General features: G+C 50.0%; 10 protein-coding genes across 10 annotated transcripts; 6 read left to right on the top strand and 4 right to left on the bottom strand.

The window, feature by feature from the left end:
- Window positions 1–128: 128 nt before the first annotated feature.
- Window positions 129–2,989, top strand: N7516_007469 (mRNA-binding protein PUF3; the record flags this gene model as incomplete). Its single annotated transcript, XM_057220189.1, has 4 exons — window positions 129–158; window positions 216–372; window positions 425–2,521; window positions 2,571–2,989. 4 exons carry the CDS (start codon window positions 129–131, stop codon window positions 2,987–2,989), a joined length of 2,703 nt encoding a protein of 900 aa, XP_057074280.1.
- A 1,565-nt stretch (window positions 2,990–4,554) lies between these two features.
- cwc21 (U2-type spliceosomal complex subunit CWC21) lies at window positions 4,555–5,205 on the top strand (the record flags this gene model as incomplete). Its single annotated transcript, XM_057220188.1, has 1 exon — window positions 4,555–5,205. The coding sequence occupies one exon, from the start codon at window positions 4,555–4,557 to the stop codon at window positions 5,203–5,205; it is 651 nt and encodes a 216-aa protein (XP_057074279.1).
- A 247-nt stretch (window positions 5,206–5,452) lies between these two features.
- On the bottom strand, window positions 5,453–9,132 carry N7516_007467 (ATP-dependent RNA helicase ECM16; the record flags this gene model as incomplete). The annotated part of the gene is made up of 3 exons (XM_057220187.1): window positions 5,453–6,399; window positions 6,453–8,880; window positions 8,929–9,132. The coding sequence occupies 3 exons, from the start codon at window positions 9,130–9,132 to the stop codon at window positions 5,453–5,455; spliced, it is 3,579 nt and encodes a 1,192-aa protein (XP_057074278.1).
- A 267-nt stretch (window positions 9,133–9,399) lies between these two features.
- Window positions 9,400–9,917, top strand: N7516_007466 (uncharacterized protein; the record flags this gene model as incomplete). The annotated part of the gene is made up of 2 exons (XM_057220186.1): window positions 9,400–9,573; window positions 9,624–9,917. 2 exons carry the CDS (start codon window positions 9,400–9,402, stop codon window positions 9,915–9,917), a joined length of 468 nt encoding a protein of 155 aa, XP_057074277.1.
- A 60-nt stretch (window positions 9,918–9,977) lies between these two features.
- On the bottom strand, window positions 9,978–11,235 carry N7516_007465 (uncharacterized protein; the record flags this gene model as incomplete). The annotated part of the gene is made up of 2 exons (XM_057220185.1): window positions 9,978–10,851; window positions 10,919–11,235. The coding sequence occupies 2 exons, from the start codon at window positions 11,233–11,235 to the stop codon at window positions 9,978–9,980; spliced, it is 1,191 nt and encodes a 396-aa protein (XP_057074276.1).
- A 1,099-nt stretch (window positions 11,236–12,334) lies between these two features.
- On the top strand, window positions 12,335–14,711 carry N7516_007464 (uncharacterized protein; the record flags this gene model as incomplete). The annotated part of the gene is made up of 8 exons (XM_057220184.1): window positions 12,335–13,144; window positions 13,204–13,392; window positions 13,443–13,615; window positions 13,677–13,788; window positions 13,856–13,916; window positions 13,976–14,241; window positions 14,305–14,405; window positions 14,462–14,711. The coding sequence occupies 8 exons, from the start codon at window positions 12,335–12,337 to the stop codon at window positions 14,709–14,711; spliced, it is 1,962 nt and encodes a 653-aa protein (XP_057074275.1).
- A 480-nt stretch (window positions 14,712–15,191) lies between these two features.
- On the bottom strand, window positions 15,192–19,859 carry atrF (ABC drug exporter AtrF; the record flags this gene model as incomplete). Its single annotated transcript, XM_057220183.1, has 1 exon — window positions 15,192–19,859. The coding sequence occupies one exon, from the start codon at window positions 19,857–19,859 to the stop codon at window positions 15,192–15,194; it is 4,668 nt and encodes a 1,555-aa protein (XP_057074274.1).
- Window positions 19,860–21,263: 1,404 nt separating this feature from the next.
- On the bottom strand, window positions 21,264–22,802 carry N7516_007462 (cardiolipin synthase; the record flags this gene model as incomplete). The annotated part of the gene is made up of 5 exons (XM_057220182.1): window positions 21,264–21,390; window positions 21,728–21,992; window positions 22,065–22,384; window positions 22,467–22,571; window positions 22,621–22,802. 5 exons carry the CDS (start codon window positions 22,800–22,802, stop codon window positions 21,264–21,266), a joined length of 999 nt encoding a protein of 332 aa, XP_057074273.1.
- Window positions 22,803–23,823: 1,021 nt separating this feature from the next.
- On the top strand, window positions 23,824–24,990 carry N7516_007461 (uncharacterized protein; the record flags this gene model as incomplete). The annotated part of the gene is made up of 2 exons (XM_057220181.1): window positions 23,824–24,687; window positions 24,754–24,990. 2 exons carry the CDS (start codon window positions 23,824–23,826, stop codon window positions 24,988–24,990), a joined length of 1,101 nt encoding a protein of 366 aa, XP_057074272.1.
- Window positions 24,991–25,079: 89 nt separating this feature from the next.
- N7516_007460 (uncharacterized protein) lies at window positions 25,080–25,529 on the top strand (the record flags this gene model as incomplete). Its single annotated transcript, XM_057220180.1, has 1 exon — window positions 25,080–25,529. The coding sequence occupies one exon, from the start codon at window positions 25,080–25,082 to the stop codon at window positions 25,527–25,529; it is 450 nt and encodes a 149-aa protein (XP_057074271.1).
- Window positions 25,530–26,219: the final 690 nt, after the last annotated feature.

Genomic DNA, 26,219 nt, shown 5'->3' with positions numbered 1-26,219 from the left:
ATCGTCTCAGCTCTGTGATTTATTACCACGAGACAACACTCCGAACCACCTACAAATAATCGTCGCCGTTCGAGTACATATCGAATTACTGTTTCGCCGATCGGAAATTTCCTGGGATGGCTTCTACGATGGCCGCAAATACAACCAGCGTACACAACGTGAGTGGCACCATGGATGTCGATCAATGGAATGATGATAATAACAACGAATCCAAGGCACGATCCAACCGGGCTTCCAACATGAGTTCATCCGGGATGAACGACCGCAACCGCGGCTCACAAGGCAACAGTGTCGGCAAGGGTTTCGGTGCTAGTAAGGCTAGCTGGAAGAACAACATCTGGGGCGATTCCAACCTAGGAGGATTCGGTGATGGTAAGTTGTCGCACATCCATTACGACTAGGGTTATGCTGATGCAGTTTGTAGAGCAACACCTCAGCGAGACTGCATTCGAAGGAAAGTCGGGTTCGGGTTCGCTGCTCTCTACTTCGGAGTCAGACGGCTGGTCGGGACGTGCCAACCTGCCATGGAGCACTGTCAACACCAACCCCTCCTTCCAGAACAGAGGCCTCGGCACATCCCCCACCCAGACTCGGGCAAATGACCGCAGTGCTCCTGCTCTCAATGAAACTAGTGATAACTCTTACTTCGCTCTCCCCCGCACCACTGGCATCAACACCTCTGCTGCTACCGCAAGCCACCGGCCTTACCTTAACGCTGCGTCGGAGGGGGTGTCCCCGTCCGGAGAAGGTCTCACCTTCGGTGGCTTTGCTGGTCGACGTCAGATGAACACCACTGGTCTCGGTGGCAGCCCTGTGGGAGCGAACTTCCCTGTCAAGCCTGGCTTCGCGAACCCTCTTGATGGTGCAAGCGGAGATGGCATGGGTGCCACGATGGGCATGACCTCATTGGGGTCTGGAATTGCCGAGCATATGTCTCCGCCCCAGGGTCGCAGTGGACTATCGCACGCCTCTCACAACTCAGCTTCTTACACTACCCAGCGCCCCGCTCACTCCGCTCATCCTTCTTTGTACTCCGACAATCACAGCATCGATGGCCGCTACAGCGGTGGCTCGGTGGACCTCAATGCCGGATTTAACAAGCTACAGCTCAACGAAGGCAACTACGGCTCCCAAGCGGCTCAGCGACCCTCGTTCGTGCCCCATGCATCTTTCGATGGCACCTTCCAACGCGGAAAGTACCAGAACAATGATGACACTTACCAGGCCCTTGGATACACCGCAGAGGCTGCACAGGAGATGCATCTTGCTTACCAGACACGATCCAGAGCTGCGAACACCGGCTCCATCTCGCCTTCAGACTATGCCCGCATGGATAGCCCCATTTACCCCGGTGTTGACGGAGCCGCCGCTCAGTACCGCAACACAGGCGCAAATGAAAGCCAAGTGGCAGCCTTTGAGCGCAGGCTCCGCAACTTCCAGGAGCAGGAGCTTGCCCAAGGTTCCTGGCGGATGCAGTACCCGCCCTCTTACGATTTCCAAGCTTACCAAGCTTCTCGTTTGAATGCTCTCTCCGGATTTTACCCAGTGGGCCATCTTGGTGGGCTGGGTGCCGCTGCTCTGGTCTCGCGCACCCAGCGCGAGCACGATCCTACCCAGGTTGTCCGCAGCCCCCTCCTAGAAGAGTTCAGGGCCAACAGCAAGGGAAACAAGCGCTACGAGCTGAAGGACATCTACAACCATGTAGTTGAGTTCAGTGGGGACCAGCACGGTTCTCGCTTCATTCAACAGAAACTTGAGACCGCCAACAGCGACGAGAAGGAACAGGTGTTCCGAGAGATCCAGCCCAACTGTCTTCAGTTGATGACTGATGTCTTCGGCAACTACGTCGTTCAGAAATTGTTCGAGCATGGCAACCAGACCCAGAAGAAGATTCTTGCCAACCAGATGCGCGGCCATGTCTTGGCTCTGTCGACCCAGATGTATGGATGTCGAGTGGTCCAGAAGGCCCTCGAGCACATCCTGACTGACCAGCAAGCTGCGATGGTCAAGGAGCTGGAGAACCACGTCCTCAAGTGTGTTCGTGATCAGAATGGTAACCACGTCATCCAGAAGGCCATCGAGCGTGTTCCTTCGCAATATGTGCAGTTCATCATCAATGCTTTCCGCGGCCAGGTCAACAGACTAGCCGCCCATCCTTACGGCTGCCGTGTCATTCAGAGAATGCTTGAGCACTGCGAAGAGGTCGATCGCCAGTCGATTCTGGCTGAGCTCCATGCCTGCACTTCCAATCTGATTCCTGACCAGTTCGGCAACTATGTCATCCAACATGTTATTGAGAACGGTGACGAGAAGGACCGAACTCGCATGATCGACATTGTTATGGGGCAGCTCCTTGCTTACTCCAAGCACAAGTTTGCTAGCAACGTGGTTGAGAAGAGCATTGAGTTCGGCGCAGAACATGAGCGTATCCACATCATCAGCACCCTAACCTCCACCAACGACCGCGGCGAGAGCCCTCTCCTTGGTCTCATGCGTGACCAGTATGGCAACTATGTGATTCGTAAGTTCAACCCGCATCACTCGTTGTGTACTATACTAACCCCCAGCAGAGAAAGTGCTGGGCCAATTGAAAGATGCCGAGCGTGAAGCCCTCATCGACCAGATCAAGCCCCTTCTCAGCCAGCTGAAGAAGTTCAGCTATGGCAAGCAGATTGTCGCTATCGAGAAGCTCATCTTTGACCCCAACTCTCCTGCGACTGGCGCTCTCTCTCATGCCACCTCGACCACTCCCCCTCACTCACACAAATCCTCTCCGCAGCCCGCCAAGCGCTCAATCCCCAGTGAACAGCCCCGGGCCCCTTTCATGGGTAACGCACCACCCACTCCTCCCCCGACGGATGCCCAGACCACCGTCGATCCCACCCTCGAGTCGAAAGGCCTCGCTAAGAGCACTGTGACCTCGGTTTCGAGTCCCGAGACAGGCAACACCGGTGTTACCGTCCCGGTCGACGTCACTAGTGCTCACTAATTCGTTGCACACTTTATCTTGCTCGCCCAACATAATCTTTCTAATCCTGATTTGATCTGAGCCGAGTGACTTCTTGTTCTCTATCTAATACCGGGCGTATACATACAGGGGAATCAGGCGGGATATATGTTACCAACGTCTATGTGATTCTCCCCTACTTGATCATGGCTTTGACGGCGCAACAATGAGGGCCTGGAATGTCTTTATTTTTACTATTTCTTTTCTTGTGTTGATCTCGATCTCGATCTCGGACTGCCGACTTATTTCTTATCTTACCTTATTTGTTTTTGTTTCTTTCTTGACATGTTCATTTATTCTCACGATTGTGTTTGTGAATCATTGTCAATGCTTCTCGCTACGAGATCCAGGTCCGAGAATCGATACGGTTCCGGCGTCTTTGTTCTTTCACTTCTTTCCATTTCTTTTCATTTTGTCACGGGGTTAAGGGCGGTTGTGATGGGGGAAAAATATCGGCAATCGGCTCGGAAAGGGGGGAACGGATTTCATCTTTTCGCTCTTCATGATTTTCCGAGCGCATATGCCATAGCATGGAGTCCCGGACCTTCCACATTCACATTCGGATCCAACAGAAAATACGAGGAAAAGAATCAATTCAACCACTTTGCACAGCAGTTACCTTGTGCCCATGGCATCCGCGTGATCTACCCAGAACCACCTACCACTTTTTATTTCTTTTACAGATTTCTTTTCCTTCTCTGGCCAAGTCAACATATTTCGAGTTAAGGCTATGATTCCTGATCCCGAGCTCCACGGCTTTCCTTTTGCATCAAGGTGTTCTTATCAAAGGTGTTCTTGCTTCTGTGCTTCTCGGTCAGCATGTCCGATGATTCTACTCGTTCGGGACCTTGTTATAGTTGCCGGCGATTTCGGACTTCGTGCTTGCCTGTTTCCGGGTTGTCATGCCGTGTTGATAATGTCGTGGTTTCCTTATTCTTCTCTTCCTCTTGCTACTGGCTGTATTATCAATGCATTATGACTTGACTTTAATTTTGCTAAGAATGATGTAGATTTGTACCATTTCGTTCAAATACCGTAGTATCTTCGGTGTATCCAGTTCTAGAGCCTAAGATAAAGCCCAGTAGTGCATAGTGACCACTTGGATGGTTAATCTTCTACAAAGACATTTCAAAACGTTCAAGTAGTCGCATCACGTGACCCATATAGAATCATATATCACACGTGATGCTAGTCCCGTGATAGCCGATAAGGCGGCGCATTTTGATAGAGTTGGAGCGAACCAGTCTGCACTTCCACTTCTTCCTTGACACTGTGATCAGCATTGTCTCTCTGCGTGTCAACAGATGAACCCCACGGCATCGAGCAATCCACCCGTTATCTCTGAACTCTTAATCCGAGCTCGAAAGAACCTGCATCCAGAGTCGGCATCCAGACTAGCTCCGAGCTCTCTCCATCCCGCAAAACCACAAACTACAATTCTCCAATAACCACCGACACAACAATCACATAAAGTTCTCCACCTGAGAACCCCTGAATAAAACCACACTTTCAACCCCACGCAAACCAACCAACCAACAACCACAGAAATGTCCTCCAACGTCGGCCTCACAACCCCGCGCGGCAGCGGCACATCAGGCTACGTGCAGCGCAACTCTGCGGTCCTCAAGCCCCGCAACACAGGCTACGGCGCCCCCTACCCACCGATCAGCGGTGCAAACGGCAGCGGACCAATGGACCGACCATTCAAACAGCGGATGCCGGATAAGCAGATTCTCGAGCACGACCGCAAGCGCGCGATCGAGGTGAAGGTGATGGAAGAGCGGGAGCGACTGGAAGAAGAGAACGAGCGGATTGAAGACGAGGCAGACGATAAGAAGAAGAAGGCGAAGAGTGGAGCCAAGAAAGAGGAAGATGGCGAGGCCGATGAGGGAGAGAAGCTTCTTAGTGAAGAGGAGATTGATGAGAAGTGTGATGCTCTTCGACAGCGTTTGCTGGCGGAGCTGGAGGAGGATTTGAAGCGTGGAGAGTCTGGTTTCAAGAAGCCTTTCCCTGGGTCTGGATCTGGGGCTGGGGCTGGGAGGGATAGACGCAATCTTAAGTCTTACCAGGTTCATGAGCTTGCTGAGGCGAAGATTGAGGAGACGGAGAGGTTGCGGAAGGCTTTTGGGTTGAGGGAGGATCGGGAGACTGGGGAGATTTCTAGTTCGAGGGATTATCGTGAGAAGAGGAGGGATTAGATTATGTTTTGACTTTGACTTGTTTCTTTCTCGTTCTTTTTTTTCTCTGGTTGTCTTTCTTCTTGAGTAATGGTGTTGATCGGTGTTATGGGTTTGTGGGATTATTATGGACATAGGGTTGCATGAACAAGTTTTTCATTTCATTTCACTGTTGTCCATGTTATGGCTGTACAATCTTTTTTTCGAATGCAAAGAAATGAACAATTGGATATCATAACCTCATCTATAATACACCAAAACCAGTATACTATGCCACAAACTTTTCAATGACCCAACCCTCCTTAGGATCCTTCTTCTGCACAACCTTCTTAGCAGGCATCGGCCAGCCCACACTACCCCCATCACCCACCAAAGAAGGAATAACCCAGCAAGATCTGCGCGGTGGCACACCCTCAATAGCATCAGCCTTTCCAATCGGCTTTCCGTACTCAATAAGCGGCGTGTCATGCGCAATCGCCGAGAGCTGCAACCCACTAGGCGCAACAAGCGGGAACATCCTAATCTTAGGAACCTGGTCCGAGACCAGCGAAGCAGAAGATTGTTGCAGATGCGAGTAAGTGACATACTTCGGCATTTCCTTCGGCGAGAGCTTAGCAAGCAACGAAGACGGATGCACATAAACAGCTCGTTCCTGCAGATCCTCACCCTTCCCATCCCGAGAACGGAAGAGCGTCAGGTAAGGAACGTCAATGGCGCGACGGGGAGCGCGCGGGTTCTCCGGTGGAACAGGGGCCTGATCAGCACGGATAGCGACATGATCGATAAATCCTGCCGTGACGATCTGCTTCAGGGCCTTTATTTGCTTTGATGAGGGCTCTGGCAGACGGGCTTCGTAGGCGGGGACTAGGCCTGGGTTATTTGAGCGCACGATGTCGGTCAGCTGGCGACGGAGCTGGGTTGCTTCTTTGAAGGCCTTTGCGCGGAGGAACATTTTTTCACTGAAGGCGTCGCCGTCGGAGGCGTAGCCATACGCGCAGATTGCAGAGAGGGATTTTAGAGCGTCGGAGGTGTCGTCGTGTTTGCTGAAGAGGCGTTGGGCGCGCGCGTAGGCTTTGTTACGTTGTTCGCGCTCGTCGTCTTCGAGACGGTCTGCGTTTGTGTAGACCTTTCGTCTGTCGCTGTCGCTGTCGCTGTCGTCGTCGACTTGCTTCTTGGCTGTGGTTGGTAGGGGTTGGTTTGGGTCGAGTTGGTTCTCTGGGACGAAGAGGTCGCCGACGGCTAGGGCTGCCACTAGGGCGATCACGTACGGCATGCAGCCGTGTTGGTGGCCGATGTGGAGCATTTTGCTGAATCGGGGGAGAGGGGGTATGTTGATAGACGACGGCCGATGGGGGTTACCTGGCCTTCGGCTGTGAGGGCGCCGAGATTCTTGAGGAGTTTCTCTGCCTTTGCGAGACCTTGGCGGCTTGGGGGTGTGGGGAATGGGAAGTTGATCACGTTATGAAGACCCATGCTCTTCATCTGGAGGACGACGCCTTCGATGGGCGTGCGGAGGATCTCTGGGTCGGTGTATTCGGCGAACTCGCCTTCGTAGACTGCAGAGGAGTACATTCGGTAACAGTGGCCAGGTCCCGTTCGACCAGCTCGACCAGCTCGCTGGTTTGCGCTCGCTTTGCTGATCCAGCCGACTTGGAAGCTTTGGACTCCAGTGAAGAGATCGAATTGCTTCTCCTTAGCGCGACCGCAGTCGAAGACATACTTGATACCGGGGATGGTAAGAGATGTTTCAGCGACGTTGGTTGCGAGGATGATCACTCGGGAGTTCTCTGGGGCCGCCTCAAACACCTTCATCTGTTCTTTCGTGGGAAGTTGGGAGTATAGAGGCAAGACGTGAACGCGAGTTGACGAGTCCATGGCCTCTTCGCCTTCAGCGAGTTCGAAGCCTTCGTCTTCCTCTGCATCATCTAGTCCAGTGATCTCCATATCACTGTCGTAATCATCATGTCCTGGGTTTTCCATCTCGGTGCCACCTAACTCAAGGTCCTCTGCCTCCAAAGGAGCCTCGGTAGCTGACAGCTGCACCTTTGCTTGTGTTGTGTCTTCCCGCTGAGTAGGTTTGAATGCCTGCTTCAGACGCTTAGAAAGCTGCCGGATCTCGTTCTGACCAGTCATGAACACAAGCATTCCACCGGCAGGTAGTTTGCGGTGTCCGCGCGAAACTTTGCGGAACGCATCTTCAACGTAGTCACGCTGAGTACGGCGAGAGAAATGAACTGCAACGGGATACTGGCGACCCTCCGCTTGGACCAAGGGGGGTGCACCATTGCGGAAAAGACTTGGGTTCTCAGTGAAATCCGAAATACGGAGAGTAGCCGACATGATGACGACCTTCAAAGGCTTGACAGACGGGTCCTCCTCGCTTAAAGACTTGCGCAGGCCCACAATACGACTGACCATTCCAATCAGGATATCAGTGTTGACGCTGCGCTCGTGAGCCTCGTCAATAAGAATGATAGAGTATTTGCGAAGGGCAAAGTCATCTGCAATCTCTCGTAGAAGGATACCATCAGTCATGAACTTGATGGCTGTCTTCTTCGATGCCGTAGACTCGAATCGGATTTGATACGAAACCTTCTCGGCATGTTGACCCAACTCCTGAGACACACGGTTCGCCATACTCACAGCCGCGACTCGGCGAGGCTGGGTGACACCAATTAGACCCGGGTTAGGGCTGCCTGGAGAACCGAAGCCGGATTCGAAGAGGAACTGGGGAAGCTGGGTTGTCTTTCCACTACCAGTAGCACCCCAGATGACGACAACTGAGTTGTTGTGAATTGCCTCCATGATTTTCTGTTCTTCGCCGACGACAGGGAGTCCAAGACGGGCAGTTTGGATTTCCTCCGTACGGTCAACCGCAACACTGTAGGCCTTACGATTGGGATCGCCATGAGTTACCTGAAGTTCCCGCGGGAGAGGTTCTTCTTGGGTGGTATTGTGGGTTGCTGGCAACTTAGACGGGTCGAACACCTGCTCTTCCTCGGTCACGGCTCCCTCAGTGGGTTGGAAGCCTGCGGCTTCGTTGATCTGTTGTACCGCCCAAGATTTGAAGGCCGATTGGCGAGTCGTGAGCGTTGGCTTATCTTCGTCCATTTCGTCGTCATCTTCTGAATCTTCTGAATCTTCTGAATCTTCAGAGTCTTCAGAGTCCTCATCCTCATCTCTCGAAATGTCCTCGGAGGACGAGGTATCTTCCTCTTCAGAGCCCTCTTCAATATCACTTTCGGACCCTTCGCTCATATCGTCTTCATCTTCATCTTCATCCTCCTCGCCCGAATCAAAGCCCTCCCATGCAACCTCCGCTTTTACTGGTGCAGCTGCGGGTTTCTTCTTCGGTGCGCGCTTCCGCTTCTTTAGAACAGGGAATCCATCAGCTCCTAGCTCTAATGGTCGCTTAAGTCCACTTCCAGCAGCTGCTTCGTCTCGTAACCTTTGTTCGTTGGGATCTGTTGTGGGATCGGAGACTTTCAGGTGAATGTCCGAATCGTCGGTATCATATCCTGAGATGTCCGCGGGAGCATTGTGTTTCGGCGCGGAAACGGCCGGTGCAGATACGTCGTCATCCTGTCGCTTGCGCTTAGAAAGATCTCGGGAACTCTGTAAAGATGAAGTGTCGACAGATGACTGCGCTAGCTTCTTCAACAATTCGATGTTTTCTTCCTTCTTGAGTTTATTTTCCTGTGGGGATGTTAGAGCCATATCTTTCTATTGCGGTTATCCACATACAATGTATTTGTCCAAACGCTTCTGCTTCTTTGAGGACATATGGGGATGCTGCTCTGTTAGCTCTCCCTTCAGCTTCTTTCGCCGTTCCTCTTTCTCGTCCTTGGAGACGGGCTGGAGCTGTGCGACATTGGTATCAGCCGACTCCCCGTCAGGGTTTTGCCGGTGTCTTTGTTTTCTTAGACGTGGTGTAAATTTAGGTGGCATATTGGATTACTGCAGCCAGCCTGGCTGAGAAAATAAGACAATTGACTGAGGATGCAAGCTCTGCAAGCTCTGCGATCTAACTGTTTCTTCATCAAAAAAAAAATTAGGGCGGTCGGGATATTGCCCACTTGGCTCGAGGCGGTGTAAATAGCTACCGCCTACAAACGGACAACGGATAACGACCTCCGATACACCTAGTTAACCCTGCATTTTGTTCTCTTCCTCTTCACTGAAGTATTCTAACAAAGATAAATACTATAAATCACCATGGTTGAATCTTTTGATACAAGCTCTCTGCAGGATTCCCTCAACCTGCCATTTCCTGCTACCACTAAGCAGATTGCGGGGTTAGTCAATGGCGTACGAACAGATCTGGTGATAATGAGCTTTAGCGATAAAATCATGGTCACAATTTCACAAGCGGGACGATTGGCACATTGGGTATTTATATCTTCAATTTGGCATCATCCAACATTGCTAATAGTATATAGTTACATGTACCGATGGAGAACCAGAACCCAGGCACTGAGGGCATGCACACCCTCGCTGAGGGCGATGATGCTCTTTTGCCCCTCAAAAGCTTAACCACCACTACCTTACTAGGCGGTTATTCGCCTGGACAAGATACAACGGGTCAACTACTTGCTCGTCAGATAGCCACGGCTATTGCAACAAAAACACCTAGTGAAAAGAGATTACTCCTCGTTGGCCTTGGACTTGGAAAATCAACTGCTGATAGAGATTCATTTTTTGCTATCGTGGATCTGGTTCTGCAATGCCTATGAAACCATCATAGCCCGATCTTCGACTGAGAACAAGGCAGCCATCGGAACAAGGGGCAGCCATCAGAACGAGGCTTCTGCAACCGGCAAGCCTTCCGCAACCCGCCAGTATTCTGCAAACTGCGAGCCTTCCGCAAACTGCCAGTCTTCCGCAACCTGCGAGTCTTGTGCAATGTACGAGGTTTGCGCTAGCTTTTGGGTTTGCGCTAGCTTTTGGGTTTGCGCTAGCTTTCGGGTTTGCTCCAGAACACGGTTCAGTTTCTCATCTGTGATATGTCCATGGATTCGAACTCTTTCCACTGCAACGAATGCGCCAGAAACCAACACATAGGCGAGATCGCTCTCGGTGAAGAACTCATTCTCCCAGTTCCTTCTTAACTCGACAATCACCGTGCGGACGGCCATGAATCCATAATTTTTGTGATTTAACATGAACTTGATAAAATCAGAAGTGCGCTTCCTTGCCTTCTCGATTTCATTGTCGCCCAGCGTGAATTTTATCGCTCGAATTCGGTTCAAGCTGAGCTCTCGGAAGATTGGGCAGGTGAGGGTGAGGTAGCCGTGCCTGGGAAAATCCATCACCACCAGAGTCCGATTGCTCAGCGCATTGATGTACGCAATCGACATCTCTAGCATCCAGTCGAACGATAAAAATCTCAGGGAACTCGGTATCTTGGGAGTAATTTTATCGTTCCCGATAATGATTGCCTCGTTGCAGTCATCAAAAACGTACTTCCAGATCTTCGCGCGGATCTCCAGCGGCAGCCAATCCAGTGGACACGGGCTTCGTCTGTTCGCGGGCATATAATCCGGGTGGTAGCTTCTCAAATTTGCAACGAACCTATTCTCAAACGATTCCCATGTGCCAAACTGCAACCAGAGCCTTTCCACGAAATTTCCCTCGACAAAGCTGCTGTAGAAGAGAGCGGTATCGGAACTGGAACATTGTCAGATGAAATGGACTTGTTGGTGGCATTGCGACCGATGAGTTTGAATCAACTTACTACATGTACGACACCTTGGATGTCGGGACTAGATCCACGACTTGGTCGGGCTCATTCGGGATAGCAGAATCCGCTGGACCGGGGACTTCCAAGCCTACATTCTCGGTTTGGGCAGATTCATACAAGACCTCGGAAGCCTGGACTTCCAAGCTTGCATTCTCGGTTTGGGCAGATTCATACAAGACCTCGGAAGCCTGGACTTCGGAAGTGGTCACTTTGTTAAGCTCACGCTTGGCTGCAGACTTTCCTCGGAGGCGCTCGCGTTTTGCCGAAGCATTCGCTTGGATGCGATGAAGGGCTTTTTTGAACTTCTTCATTGTGGTTGATGCACATGCGTGATGAAGAGGTGATATGGATGGAAGACCGTGAGGTGGGGGGTTAAGGATCGCGATGGGCTGGCTTTGTGGATGTTGCTGTCGCCGACATAAGCAGGTGTCGGCTCGGCGTCGCCGCGACAACATATCTGCCTACACCTTTGGCTTTGATGTTTATAGACGCTACGACTACTGTCATTTGAAGAATTCCCAGTGATCAATTACTCGTACTTGCTCGGAATTAGGTCTATATCGGTGTTGCTTTGAGCGTCGGTGGGCAATGGAGGCCTACAGTGTTTTGTGGATAGGAATATAGGAATCGCTCAAGACTATCTGTCAGGAGTGAACGAGCGGTAACACGTTGAATATTGAATTGTGTTTTCTTTTTCCTATGCAGTAAATGGGTAGATCATGTATGGTATAGTTCGGTCTTGTCTATCTTCTTAACTACCAGAAAAGATAGGCCTAGTCACTATATTAGATCCACAAGGTACTTTGGATCTTCACCCATTGTACAAGGTGTACAAGGTATCAGCTCGAACTAGATGCCACGAAGTGATTAAACATGGGACTAAAACATTTAGTACAATGAAATCATCAGATGAGATGGGACTAAAACTTTTATTACAAAGAAAATCATCAGATAAAATAGGACCGAAGCTTTTATACAATGAAACCCATCAGATGAAAAGGGACTAGAGCCTTTGTACAATGAAGATGATCAGATGAAAAGGGACCGGAGTTATACTCTTGATATTGCGGTATGGCCAGTCACGTGATGCATATTGACATAAACAGAACAGGGGTTGCATACAACATATAAGACGGCACCTGTAAGTAGACCATGAACAGAGTCAGCTTGGGGTTTGGGACAATCATGATTCTCTAAACCTTTTGAATACCCGATGACTGGTTACTGCGAGTCTATTGAGGTTATAGCCCACGCGTACCCGGAGGTCTTGCCTTTGAAAATATTCCTTGGGTCTCATACTCCACACATCAAACGTTCCTCACATCCACATCTTTTTTACCCCCTTTGTCTCCATCTACCTCTTATTCTCCGAAAGAAAATCTGCATTCGATCTTTGTGGAGTTCTGCACGATGGAGCCACTAGTGGATCCTGAGTTAGCCGCTGCCGTTGAGGCCTCTCGCCAAGATATGTATCGTCAACAGAACAGACAGGCATCCCAGGATAACTTTGTGGATCTGACCAATGAATCGGGAAACGACTCGGACATTGAAGAGGTATTCCCCAAGTCAAAGTCCGTGGTTAATTCCGAGTCTGAAGATGATCACGAGCATGAGCAGCTACAACGTGCTCTTGCTATGTCGATAGAGCCTAATGAGAAACAAACCCCAGACAATGCGCGGACTCTCAAACATTTAACTGCATCCCGTGAGGATTCCATGACATCGGCTGGTTCACTTTTGGGCATGAACCGGAAGCAAATGGAAGAGGAGCGTCTTGCACGTCTCGCCAAGCGCAAGGCGGACGATACTGCGTCTACTCCGCCATCTCAAGTCAGCCGGAAGCTCCCAAGGACTGAGCCTATTCCAGCACGTCATCCTGCCGCTCTACGAAATCCGTTCCAATCAGCCCCGCAAGCGAATATGGCTCGAGTGAAATCTCGCACCGAGGTCTGCCACCAGCTGGCATCAAATGCCCCAAACATTAACATCCAACCAACCTCCCGCTCCGTGGCCCAATGGCCTCTTGGGGCTGTCAAAAAGACACACATCACCGGTTTCCCTCGCAATGGAAATGAGATCACCATTGAAGAAGTTATCCAGCGAGACGACTTGGAGTTGGGTGTATTTAGCTCCTTCCTGTGGGATATGCCATGGCTTTATTCCAAGTTCAACAACTCGACACGCATCTTATTTGTTATGCAAGCAAATGACGACGAAACGGTTAGCAATGCATGCACTATAACCTTGAATAACACGGACTAACTTGACTTCGTTTACAGCGAGAGCAATATCGTCGGGACATTAGCAGCATGCCCAATTTTCGCTTGTGTTTCCCACCCATGGAGCCGCAAGTGTTTTGTATGCATTCCAAGCTGCTTTTGATGTTCCACCCTGGATATCTTCGTATCGCAGTTCCTTCTGCGAATCTCACTCCCACTGACTGGGGGGAGGATAGACTTATGGAAAACGTATGTGACTACGCCTACCTGATGTTATTGAATTTTCTAACGGCGTGCAGACTGTATTCCTGATTGATCTTCCCAAACTCGAAGTTCCTGCTCCTGGAAAGACCCCATTCTACGAAGAACTAGTCTACTTCCTCCAGGCATCCGATCTCCACCGCAACATCATCAAGAAGCTAGATGAGTTTGACTTCAGCGAGACAAAGCGCTACGCGTTTGTTCATACAGTGTATGTATTGCCCCCTGGCCCATTTCCTGCTCAAAAACTGAGTATCAGCTAACAATATCAGTGGCGGAACCAACACCGACGACACATGGCAACGCACTGGATTCAGCGGCTTGGGTCGTGCTATCAAAACCCTCGGCCTAGAGACAAACGCACCCATCAATGTCGACTACGTCGTGAGTTTTTTCTTCTGCTATATCTTCCCACATAATACAGCACTGGGTATACTAACAACAAACCCAGGCCTCATCGCTGGGAAATCTCAACACTCCATTCCTGCGCTCGATCTACCTCGCTTGCAAAGGTACGCCATCATCTTCCAAACCCCCAAGAACCAACTAATCTACTAACTACAACCCATAGGTGACAACGCTCTACTAGATTACGAGCTCCGAACCGCAAACAAGAAAAAAGAACCCCGCACAGAAGTGGAAGCCCATAACCAAGAATGTCTCGACCACTTCCGCGTTTACTTCCCCTCAGATGAGACCGCGTGTGACGTCCACAGTAATGCCAGAAGCGCCATCGGCACGATCTGCTTCAATCCAGCCTGGTGGTCCAGTGCCAATTTCCCTCGTGACATACTTCGAGATTGTGTCAGTGAGCGTGGAGTCTTGATGCATAACAAGGTGAGTATTTCCGCGGCTGGTTATAATGATTTGTTACTAATACACATTTCTTCTGGTGCCAAGCTTGCCTTCGTTCATCCATCCACTCCGATTGAGATGTCCGATAACAAAGAGTGCCGGGGTTGGGCTTATGTGGGGAGTGCGAATTTGTCGGAAAGTGCATGGTGAGTACATGTCTACACTCCTGTGGATGAAATCACGAAACTCTAACATGATCTAGGGGTCGTATCGTCAAGGATCCCAAAACGAAGCAGCTGAAAATGAACTGCCGTAACTGGGAATGCGGCGTTATCGTGCCTATCATCGGCGATAAGAAGACGCAGGAGAAAGAAAAGGGACCAGAGACACATGGAACTGCCCCTTCGGCTCCTCTCCCCGTCAATATCTTCAAGGATACTGTTCCTGTCCCGATGAGAGTGCCCGCTGTTCCGTTGTCGGAGGACCGGAGGCCTTTCTTCTTTGGGGTTTAAATTGAACGATGTTCAAATCTTGAAACTTGACCTGAATTGAAAGTCTTGAGCCTTCGTTCACTCTACTTCTGAGTCGAATCTACGTCTACATCTGCAACATCCAGTGAGAGTCTAGATTTTCACTATCCTTGTCATGGATATCTGGGATATGAGTTTGGATCGGGTTGCCTGGTTCAATGGGGAACGGAATGAATGGAAGGGAGGAAAACAAACACCTCATGTATTGTCTAGCGATTAAGCTGTGACCTTCAAACAAGAAAACAGAGAAATAAAAAAGAAAAAAAAGTTCATGTCTTAAAGCAATGTGATTTGACTAAAACTATATAATATGAATTGAATAATAATATCTAAATGTGTGTGTGCATATATGCATCACTTTCTCCGGTATATCCAATATCGCGCTCTATGTAAATGCATGTTGAAATGTAAAAACCAAAATCCAAAAGAAAAAAAAAAACACATCACCAAATTTTTGAAGCCCTAGACTGTATCACTCTTCTTCCCCTGGAACAGTCCCTTGACACGATCAATCATCAGTCCACCCAAACCAAACAGCGAAGCAATACCAAAGCTCCAACCTCTCACACGAACAGTGTAAATAAAGAAGTAAACCAAAGCCCAGTTAATGATAACAAAGGCAAGGAAGATTCCAAAGCAACGCCACTTATCCTCAACATGGACATTCAAGTTCGCCATATACTGCTCACCATCCCGGTAGGGACAGTACTGACAATCCGCGGTAGCCTGGGGGTTAACCAGGTACCCGACCTTAGCGATGGAATCGACAAAGTTACCAGCATAAGCATCACAAGTTTGTCCGGGGGGAGGGTCGAAATGGGTAGCTTCAAGCGAGGAGCAATCAATCTGGACAGCAGGCAGAACGGCCGAGAGCACGCCACGCAACCACCAGGTGACAGGGTTGACGTAGTACATCCAGTATTTCCAGAAGACGGGGTAATCAGCGTATGGACGGACGATACCGTTGAAGAGATTGACCATGACGAAGAAGAAGGGGAGGACGTTTGAGATGACGGTGAAGGAAGGCGCAAAGGCGCAGATCCATTGGCCCCACGAAGCCTGGAACAGGAAGAAGAGCATAGTCATGAGGAAAACGTATCCTGCGTTCGAGGAGTCGGTCGGGAATCCGACGGGGTAGTACCATAGCAACCAGTAGATTAGACCGGAGATGATGGCGGCGGGGATCTCGCAGACGATGTTTGCGGTGCAGAAGGCGACCCAGCCGTAGATTCGGGATGGGTATTCTCGTGCTTCCCAGATGGCGCGGTTGATGTAGAATTTGGGGACGATGGAGTTGAGGACGATGGGTGGGATGAGGATGATTAGGAAGACGGAGAACATTCGGTCTTGCATTGAGGCTACTGAGTTTGATAACATGTAGAAGGTGAAGCCGTTGAAGATTCCGATGATGACTGAGACGAAGAGTTTACCGTAGTAGTAGGACGGGTCACGCCAGTAGTTTTTGAAAAGACGCTTTGTGAGTTGGAGGGTTTGGGTTGTGGTTGCGGCGGCGAATTCGTAGTGAGTCGAGGCCGATTCCTCGATGGGAAGTTTGCTGCGCTCTGAGCGGATGTTTTCGATTTCAGTGAGCATTTCGCGGTTCTGCTCTGAGTTGCGCCATTCTTCGTTCCAGTCGACGAGTTTTCCGTTCCGGTGCGTGGCTTTGGCGGCTGTTTCCAGGATGAATTCGGCGACGTTCTTTGAGGGTGGGCAGACGAAGCCGCGGTCGCCGAAGTACTTGATTACGTCGGCACCTTCTTTGCCGACGGAGCCGAAGTAGAAAGTGTTGCCGCCCGGGTTGAGGGCGAGGATCATGTCGAATTGCTGGATGATCATGGACGAGGGCTGGTGGATTGTGCAGACGATGGCTTGACCGGCTTGGGAGAGTTTCTTGAGGAAACGGACGATGGAGAACGCGGCTTGACTGTCGAGACCGGAGGTGGGCTCGTCCAGGAACAGAAGTAGACTGGGCTTGGCTGCGAGTTCAACACCAATGGTGACACGCTTCTTCTGCTCGACGTTGAGAGAGCCGATGATGGCATCTTGGATATCCTCGAGTTCGAGCAGGTTGATGATGCGGTCCACGTACTCGATCTTCTCCTGGCGTGAGACATCACGGGGCTGTCGGAGGATGGCGGAAAACTCGAAAGCTTCGCGGATGGTGGCGGTATTATCGTGCAGATCCATCTGTTCACAGAAACCCGTGCCACGCTGGAAATCAGTACCCAGCTTGTGGCCATCGACGAGCATATCACCAGTCACGACACCCATCTTCTGGCGCTGAGCCAGAGTGTTGAGTAGAGTCGTCTTTCCAGCACCGGAGGCACCCATCAGGGCGATCATAACGCCGGGCTTGGCGTAGCCGTTGACACCGTTGAGGAGCTTGCGTGTTCCATTTCCGTAGGGGACAGTGTATTCAACATTCTGCCAGGTGAAGCAGCGCTCACTTGAGGACAGGCGGTTGAAAGAGACATCATCATTGGAAGCGGCCTGGCCACGGGCCAGAGCGGCGTTGTCGTTTGCGTTGGCGACCTTTTCTTCATCGTTGGTGGTCTGGGAACCGACCTTCTTAGTTCGGTTGGACTTTTTGAAAACCAGAGCACCACCTCCACCACCAACAAACGAAAGAGTCTCAGCAGCCAACAGAGTCACCAAGATGTACAGCACGGTGAAGGCAATGACAACACCGAAGTTACGCCACAGGTGGCTGCGGGTGAACTCAAAGTTGGCAGTCAAGTACTGAGCTCCGGTAACAGAGGTTTCGCCCAATGACGATCCAGTCAAAGCACATCCCTGGTACCTGGGGTCCACGCCGGGACCCTGTGGGACAAGCTGTGATGGACTGCATTCCATGACACGATTGGAGAACTCGCTTGTCAAGACCGCTTCGTAACTGTACGCGATCGGGTTGACATAGAACAGCCATCCGAACCAGATAGAGTCCTTGATAAGAGTCTGCTTGGGAATGACATAACCGACATACAAAATAAGCAGGTTCAGCGCAATACCACTGAAACGCACCGCGTCATCAATAGACGGGGACAGCGCAGCGAACATGCGGTAGAGCGAGGTGATACAGATGGTAGTCGTATACACGAACAGGAAGTAGATAAAGAACTTGGAAGCGGTGACATCGAGACCACTCATGAAATAGACGATAATCGTGAATGGGATGACCATGCCCAAGATAGCAGGGAAATCGACAATGATACGGGCAATGGAGACAGCGGAGGGACGGTAGAAGGCGTAATCCTTGTGACGGGCGACGATGCCACGTCCAGTGACAGCAGGCATCAGCTCGGTCAGTTGCATCCAGCCAAGGAACAGAATCGAGAAGAACAGAGCACCGCCGCGCGAGAAAGCGCCGCTGGTATCCAGGGATTCTCCGTAGAACAGGGAAGAAACGATGAGGGCGTTGGAGATGACGATGAAGTACTTCGTGCAGAGGGAGGTTTTGTCACCCCAAAGCAGCCAGAACTCGCGCTGCACGCAGGCCATGACCTGGCGCACGAACGAGACGGTGTATGGCGACTTCTTGGAGACGGACTTGGACTTGGACTGCGCGACCGTGGATTGGAAGCGACGGGTGTCCTCCTGCTGGGTGTCTTGGAGACGTTTCTCGTACCTGGCGACATCATCCGAGATACGGCTATGGATGTGACTGTTCTTGAAGGCATTTTCAAGTGCCTCGGCGGTCTTTGGGGTCGACGCTTCACGGCCGGGCTGGAATTCACGCGCGTTGGGATCGCAGAGCGAGGTAAGGAAGTCGGCTGTGGTTGATTGCGCGGGGCAGTGGAAGCCCAGGTCGATGAAGTATTGTCGTGCTTCGTTGGCGGGACCTTGGTAGAGCATGCGGCCCTCATCGATGACCATCACCTTGTCCATGAGCTCGTAGATGCTCTCTCCGGCTTGGTACAGGGTGACGAAGGTAGTGCGCTTGCTGACATCGGTCATGATGCGGAGGGACTTAGCGTAGTCCAGTGCGGTACTGGCATCCAGACCGCGAGTGGAGTTATCCCAGCAGACCACAGAGGACTTGGTGGCCAGGGTCTCTGCGATACTCACACGCTTGCGCTCACCTCCGGAGACACCGCGGACATACTCGTTACCAACAAGGGTATTCCTGGTGTGAGTGATGCCGAACATCTTCAGCAAGGCATCGATGATAATGGGGATGCTTTCCCGGTCCTGCTTGCGAGTCTTGTTGATCAAAGAGAACTTGAGAGTTTGCCAGACAGTGAGCGAGGGGAAATGCTGATCGTCTTCCGGGTTATAGTTGACTTCTCCACGGAAGTGCTTATTCTGGTCCTCGGATGAGAGACCACCATAACTGACCTCACCATTGACACCAGCAAAAGCACCACGATCATTCGCAATCGCCTTGAGGAAGGTGGAACAACCAGCACCGGGACGGCCCAGCACGAGCATCATCTCACCTTCCCGCACAGCACCGCTGAAATCATGGATCAGATTGCGAACAGGAGGGTGTTTGCCGAACCGCAGCTGCGGCACGAAACCACAGACGATATTATACAAATCCGGGCCGAAGGTACCCATGACAGCCTGGGGGAGAGTGCGCACGAAAGATGCACCAGTCTCCACACCTTGCACGGTAAGGTTCTTGAAAACGACGCCAACCTTCTTGGCGGGTTCGCCGGCGGTTGTGCGACGCTCGAGATGACCACCGGTCAGGAACTCACCCAGATTGAAGCTGTCGTCAGCCCCGTCCTCGGTCCCTTCTTCGTCCTGAGCCTTTTCTTCGTCGCGGGCCTGCGACTTTCGGCGACGAACGCTCTTGGTGACAGAGCGGGTGCGCTTCAGACTGAGGCGGGTGAGTTCGCGGCGCATCTCTTCCATGTCTTCCATGGCGCCGCTGCGGGAGACGGCCTTCCCGGCCTCCTGTTCTCCCCAGTGGCCATCGCCATCACTTGCAGATGAGCTGACGGTTGAGCTGTCGGTTAAAGTTGAATGGATGGGAGCTGTGGTGTATTGGACTTGCTCCGTGGTGGGTTGTTCGGAGCCCACATCATGGCGGTAGGTCTCGGCCGTTGAGCTTGATGGTTGCCTGGAGGACTGGGCATGGGCCTGGGAGTCCGAGACGGTATGCGACTGTTCGGAATGGCCCTCCATTTTGGGGGAAGCGTTGATTGATTCTACTCTCCAGCAACAATCAATGGCCGATACAAAATGTATTATAATATAGCCAGGCTAATTAGAGGAATGGGGATATGAAATAGAAATTAAAGAAAAGAAAAGAAAAAGGGAATGACAAGATTATAAAGGAAGAAGAGGAAGTATAAACGAAATATTAGGGAGAAGCGCAAAGAAGGATGTCCACCGTTTATGTTGAAAGATGTCAGATTAACAGATTAATCATCTAACGCCGACATCCGCTAAAAAGGAAATTTAGGAACCTTGGAAGAACCCAGAACCCAGATGGAATTATGGAATTATGGAATTATTCGAACTATCGAATCATAAGCGAGATAATGAGCTCAAATCGAAGACTTCCGAGCTATAGTGGAGTCATAGACAGTACATGACTCAGGGTGAATCAAGTCAGAAAGAATTTTCTGTTTCAAAGCAATCGGAGATAAGTCCTTCTGCCGGATTTTAGCGGGTTTTAGGGTCAAATAGAGGATGTTAATTGGCTATTGAACGTGTCATCAAACGGAATATCCATTCCTATCAGTTCTCGGTAATAGACCCTATCCACAGTCATCCACAGCTATCAACTTTGGCTTATGCAAGCAACGTGGGGCCGGACTTTATATTCCGTTTTCTCTCTTTTCTCTCTTTTTTGATATTATAATATTATAATATTATAATATTAAATACTAGAATAGATGAGAATGGATTAACAATCTTGCTTATGAATACTATTTCTTCTAACAAAACATCAAAGGCTTAATACCCTACTCTATCGTATAACTAAGTAGTTCGGTGGACATTCCTCAGATCTCACGGGCTCCACTCGGCGGCCCAGAGCGTACCCCTAAAGCGTATCCCGACTAGAGGGATCTTGGTAATCCAAATCTCTGTCTAAACTATGTCGGGACCTGGTCTAAGTTCCCATTGCCGAGAACCCGGCTATTACAGTTCCACTGCGTTATTCTTTTTTTTTTTTTTTAATTCGCCAGCATCTAGTTAGTATCTTATCACTTCAATGTTCCTCAATGCTAATCTTCACACCTAACTCATGTCCAGGGTTCCCTGGTAATATTTGAACCTATTATCAAACTACATACCTCCACGTTGCCATGTATGCTATATCACATGTCATGCAGGCTACACCTACTTTTGGGCATTGATCTGTATGTAGTTCGTTTCAAAATTCATCGAAAGCCATAGAAATCACATGCATGTCGGATGCCACATATGCTTACGGTAATCCTCGGTAGAAAGATACGAAGATACGGTCTGACTCATGTAGCAAGAACCTTGGATCTTAGATTCCAATATTCCAACATGGGAATAATATACAATTAAAGCTTCAAACACTGTCTACCTATGTTGTAGATAGTGATTTTGGATCTACTTACGCTTAGCACCTGCTTGAGCGATTCGCTTCTGGATTTCTTCTTTCGAGAGGATCTTCACGGCATTGTTGGAGAAGACATAGCTGAGTCCAGACCAGAGAGTGGTACCGGCGACAAGGTACCTAAAATTGGTCAGCAAAAAAGAACCTTGGAAACAAAGAAATAAAATCCAACAACCAATCGAAATAGAGTATAGAAACATGATGAAGAAAAAGAAAAACCAAAAACATACAACAGTGAGGATTCGCTGGTGGTCACCCACCCAACTACTAACTCACCGGCGTGTGGCTTAAGTACGGCTGAGCGGACGGGAAGCCCTGTTTTCCACACCCTGTGGTCGTATGTACTGGAAACACCCTTGAGGTGCCTTAGGGCGGACCTTGCAAACAGGTCTTCCAGATAAAACAAAAAAAAGAGAGGTGAAAATTGGGGTATAAAACAAGAAAAGATCAAACTTACTGGAATCCAGTCATAGCCTCGCTCAAATGCCAAGCACTGACAAACGCCTCCGGGACCACAGGCAGCGCAATCGCGCTACCCACCAATACCAACTGCAGAGCAGTATTGATCTTGGAGATCTCAGTGGGCTTGACTTCCGCTGAGGGAAGCGAGAAATCCCAGTACCGGGCCATGGTCTTAGGCTCAGGCAGCGAGATCCAACGGTAATAGATAGCCGAGATAGCCAGACCGACATCCCGACCGAGGATGATCACGGCGAGCCAGACTTTTCAATACGTTAATGCATGTCCATGTCCATGTCCATATACCACCAAGTGATAGATACGATCAGACTTACCAGGAAGGGAGCCATTCACAGCCAGACACGCGACACCAATGGTCATCAATAGCTTATCGGCCATGGGATCAATGATGGTTCCAACCACTGTTTGGAGGTTATACCGTCGGGCGATGTAACCATCAACGAGATCGGTGATGCCTGCATAGGCAAACAGGGATAGTGCTGCAGTGTGGTAGTTGTGGACAAGGAGATAGCCGACAACGGGGGCGGCGAGTAGCCGGGAGAAGGTGAGAATGTTGGGCACGGTGTAGATATTCTCATGGGAAGTTGGTAGGGAAATCCGCGATAGAATAGGAGTTTTCTTGGATTCCTTGGGTCTACGCTGGGTTAGTTGCGGGTTCATTTGCCCTATGTCCCATTTGGATATTGGGTATGTCGGCTTAAAGGCGGTGGACCTACTGTTCAGGGGTTTTACTGTCTGGCGATTTTGACCCGGACCATCTTTGCTGAGTAAAGAATGATGGTGAAATCAGCGTGGTCTGCAGACAGCGAGGTTTCAATCCTCTGTGAACCGTTAGAATTGCATAAACGAAGAAGCGGCAGACAACCATACCCGGTTGGTAATCGGTTCAATGTCGACTGGACTGATGTAGATATACACCGGAACCCATCTCTCTGAAGGGTTTCAGTCTTGAACACGTTCGATCGAACAGAAAGACGTGCGTTCTTGAACAACACTTGGGGTCCCTGCCGGCTCGTCCGAAGAGACAACTGAGCTGCGCATGAGCCAATCATGGTGACACCAACACGAAGGTGACAATGGCAGGCGTTGGTAGAAACCCAAAAATTGATCGGCGACACCGATAATCACAAGTTTTCAATTGTGAGCTTCAAATGTGCATACCCGGTCGTTTTTGGGCTATGCAATGGTGATTCGGTCCAAGTGATAAACAAGGGGACCGACCAACGGAGGCTGTCGTGTCACACAGTTTCTGGTAAACCTGCAAATTCAAACTCCCAGCTCAAAATTCAACAAACGAACTAGCTGATAATGCAAGCAATGCAAATAAAAAGACAGAATGCTATATAGTACAAACACAATCTAGGGATTGTTAGCTGGATAGGTCGGAATTCGGGACAATTTGGCTAAATGCGACATACATATTAGAGAATCCAAAGTATAGATCAGCTCTACCAGAATTCAATGACCTAGAACCAAAAGCTCTAGATCACGGTCGCCTGAGGTTAGGTGAACATTGGAGATTGCACCTCGGCGATGAGTTTCTTGCCGGATAAATGGTTTATCCGCCCGTTTCTATATCCTCCACATGCAACAAGCTATCCTGCTTGTCTTCCCCTAGTTTCATACATAGAATTTAGTATGACAGCATATCTGCCTCTGCTGAATTGCAGATCTATAAAATGACCATGTTACCCCTAGGTTCACATTTCCAGGAGTTGTATCGCGGTGTTCATGATGATCAAGCCCATGCTCACCTGATAGCCTCTACGACTCCTGTGACCTAGAGCCCAGCTGATGAAAAACATCATTGTCCAAAAATGCTAACTTATAGCCAGTTAAAAGTCTACAATATTCCACGCAGGTTAAGCCAAATTACCCGCGTCGGCGTCTAGAACACTGGAACCAGACGGAGAGCGAGACAAGCTTGCCAGAACGAAACCGCGGTCTTGTCACTTTGCGGTCGCCGCGATGCCGTTTACTTCTGTTCAAAATGGGCGTGTCTCGGACTCCCGCTCGTTAACTCCAATTTGCAGTGCACCACCAGCCAAAGAAAAAGAACCACCGGATCCAAACATGACCAATCCACGCTTAACTATCAACCGCGCTCTCGTATATGAGAGGCGACTGCCCGGCGATGCTTATATCACTGCGTATGTCCAGCGCCTTCAGCATGGCTATTACTCTAGCGACGCCGTCTCAGATGAGGATGCCGAACACGTAGACTTTCTTGCCCTTGCATTCACCTTTCATTCGCCGCACACTACCACGCACCGCATCAAGTCTGCCACTATTAGTGTATCAGTTCATGGAAACCGTGATCTTTCAAGTTCGAAGTCGAACCCCTCTAAACATCGGCCTGGGGACCCACGCTTCCTTATGCATGCGCCGCACCTTATCTACGGTACTGTTTCCCCCGAGACCATGGAGTGGACATTCAGTCTGGCTGGGTCCCTCGGAATCTCAGAACTTCCTGTCAGCGCAAGCGTCATCCCCTCGGGGAGCTTCAACGGCCGATACAAGCGGTACGAGATGATGCGCATCCAAGGCTCCGCGCGTACTTTGAAGAACCCAGGTGGCCGTGAATTTGATGTCGAAGCCGGCAAGATCGTCTGGTCCATGGAAGAGAACAATGTACAGCGATCCGGTCTGCCACGCGAGTTCACCTTTGTCATGTTAATCCAGAAACCCACTGCAAATAGCAAAATTTCCCTGTCGATCGACGTCGACCCCGTCATCGACGCGATGATTGGCAGTTACCCATCCTTGATGCTGAAACTGCCCGAGTACCAACCTTTGCCGCGACGGGGTGTCGATTTCCAACAAGAAGTTGGACAGCGGTTTGAGCCCGTGGACCCGGTGCGCGGGTTCAATTTTGCAGAACTAGATAGCATGTTCGATGAGTACATTGCGATGCCAGGAAGAAAGTTCAGCCGTCAGGTATGTCCACCAATCAAGAGACCAATCAATATGATGTGAGGTGAAACTAAGAGATACTCCTCTCAGATCCAAATACCAACAGAGACCGGCATCCCCGACAATCACTTTCAGGGCACCTACCCAGGCCAGTACGGGCCTCTCAATCCAATCCCGTACCAACAGCAACAGCAACAGCAAGCCCACAACCTAACCCTCCAGAATAACAGCCTCTCCCTGCAGAACAACCTCCTACAGACAACCCTACAAAACCTCTGCATCACCCAGCCGAGGGGGAAGAAACCCAATCCCGCCCTCAGCAGGTAACCCCCCAGACCCAAAATCAAAATCAAAATCAAAACCAAGGGCAAGGGCAAGGCCACTCCTCCCATCCAGCACCAGCAACAACAGCTTCCATGACCCCCCAAACAGCCGCAATAACCATCCCTCTGACCATCCACCTCACAAACCTGGCACGACCAAGCCCAGGCCCCCCCTCTCCCCAACCCCCACGCCGCACACCAAGCATCCGGCGTACACAGGCGATGGAATTCCCCAGGCATGCAGCGAGCGGGGCATCAAATAATACCTCCCCAAACTTCTCACCGAGCCTAACAGATTCGACGAACCCGCATACTATACAGCGGGGCCGTGCTCTTTCGGAGATTGCGGATGGGGATGGGGGTGATGAGGAGGAGGAGTATCAAATGTTGCGGCGTGCGAGAAGGGATTCGGTTGGTGGTGGTGCTTCGTCTATGACTGGACGGGCGCGTGCTGGTCGTGAGACTTGTGGACATGCGAGGGTTATGAATTTGGTTAACTTGCCACTTTCGAGGTCTTTGGTTTCTAGGTTGAATGGAAGGTAGGGAGTTATGTATTTTTTTGGCTTTGTTTCCTTGTTTTTGTGTGCTCCGTCTTTCATCTGGTCTTGTTTGGATCAGATGCATCATCTGAGATATCCATCATTCTTTTGCTTTGGTGAGTCTCGATATCCCTGTTTTTGTGGTGCTGATTAGGGTTGTGTTTTGGATCAGGGTCAGGGTGGGTGGGTGTATGTATAAGTTGTTTACGCTTCTGCTTCTGCTTTGGCGAGTCTTTTCGCTGTGTGTTTATTTTGTGTTTTGCTACTGTTCAAGCATGCTAATGTGCGAGGTGTATGTCTGATTGAGATACCCATTGTCGATATATGTTCAGTCTGTTATTGTTCATGGTGCTGGTGGTGTATGAATATTGCTTTATTATGGACTTATGGATTTTGATTCGATATTTTCTAAAAATACAGGAAACGGTAATAGCAGTGAGTGATATATATACTCACCCGATATAGCTACATACGAAGTTTTACTTGAAAAGTCGACCCATACTTCACCCTCTGTTGCTCCAAGGTTTTTGGATCCCACTTGTTTGACGAGTGGAAATGATGCTGTCTAAGTGTTGTTCATTAAATTTCTTGGTTTTGCAACTTTGCCTCTCAACTTCTTACCTAGGTAGCTAGTATATTACCTTATAATTTTAGCCTCTAGAGTTTAGATAGGAGAAGAGTACTATAGGTAGTT

Source organism: Penicillium verrucosum (assembly GCF_028828655.1).
Source record: "Penicillium verrucosum strain IBT 35672 chromosome Unknown utg000002l_segment0_segment0, whole genome shotgun sequence".
NCBI classification, from domain to species: domain Eukaryota; kingdom Fungi; phylum Ascomycota; class Eurotiomycetes; order Eurotiales; family Aspergillaceae; genus Penicillium; species Penicillium verrucosum.
The sequence above is the reverse complement of the archived record's forward strand: the minus strand, read 5'-3'. Positions and strand labels throughout refer to the sequence as shown.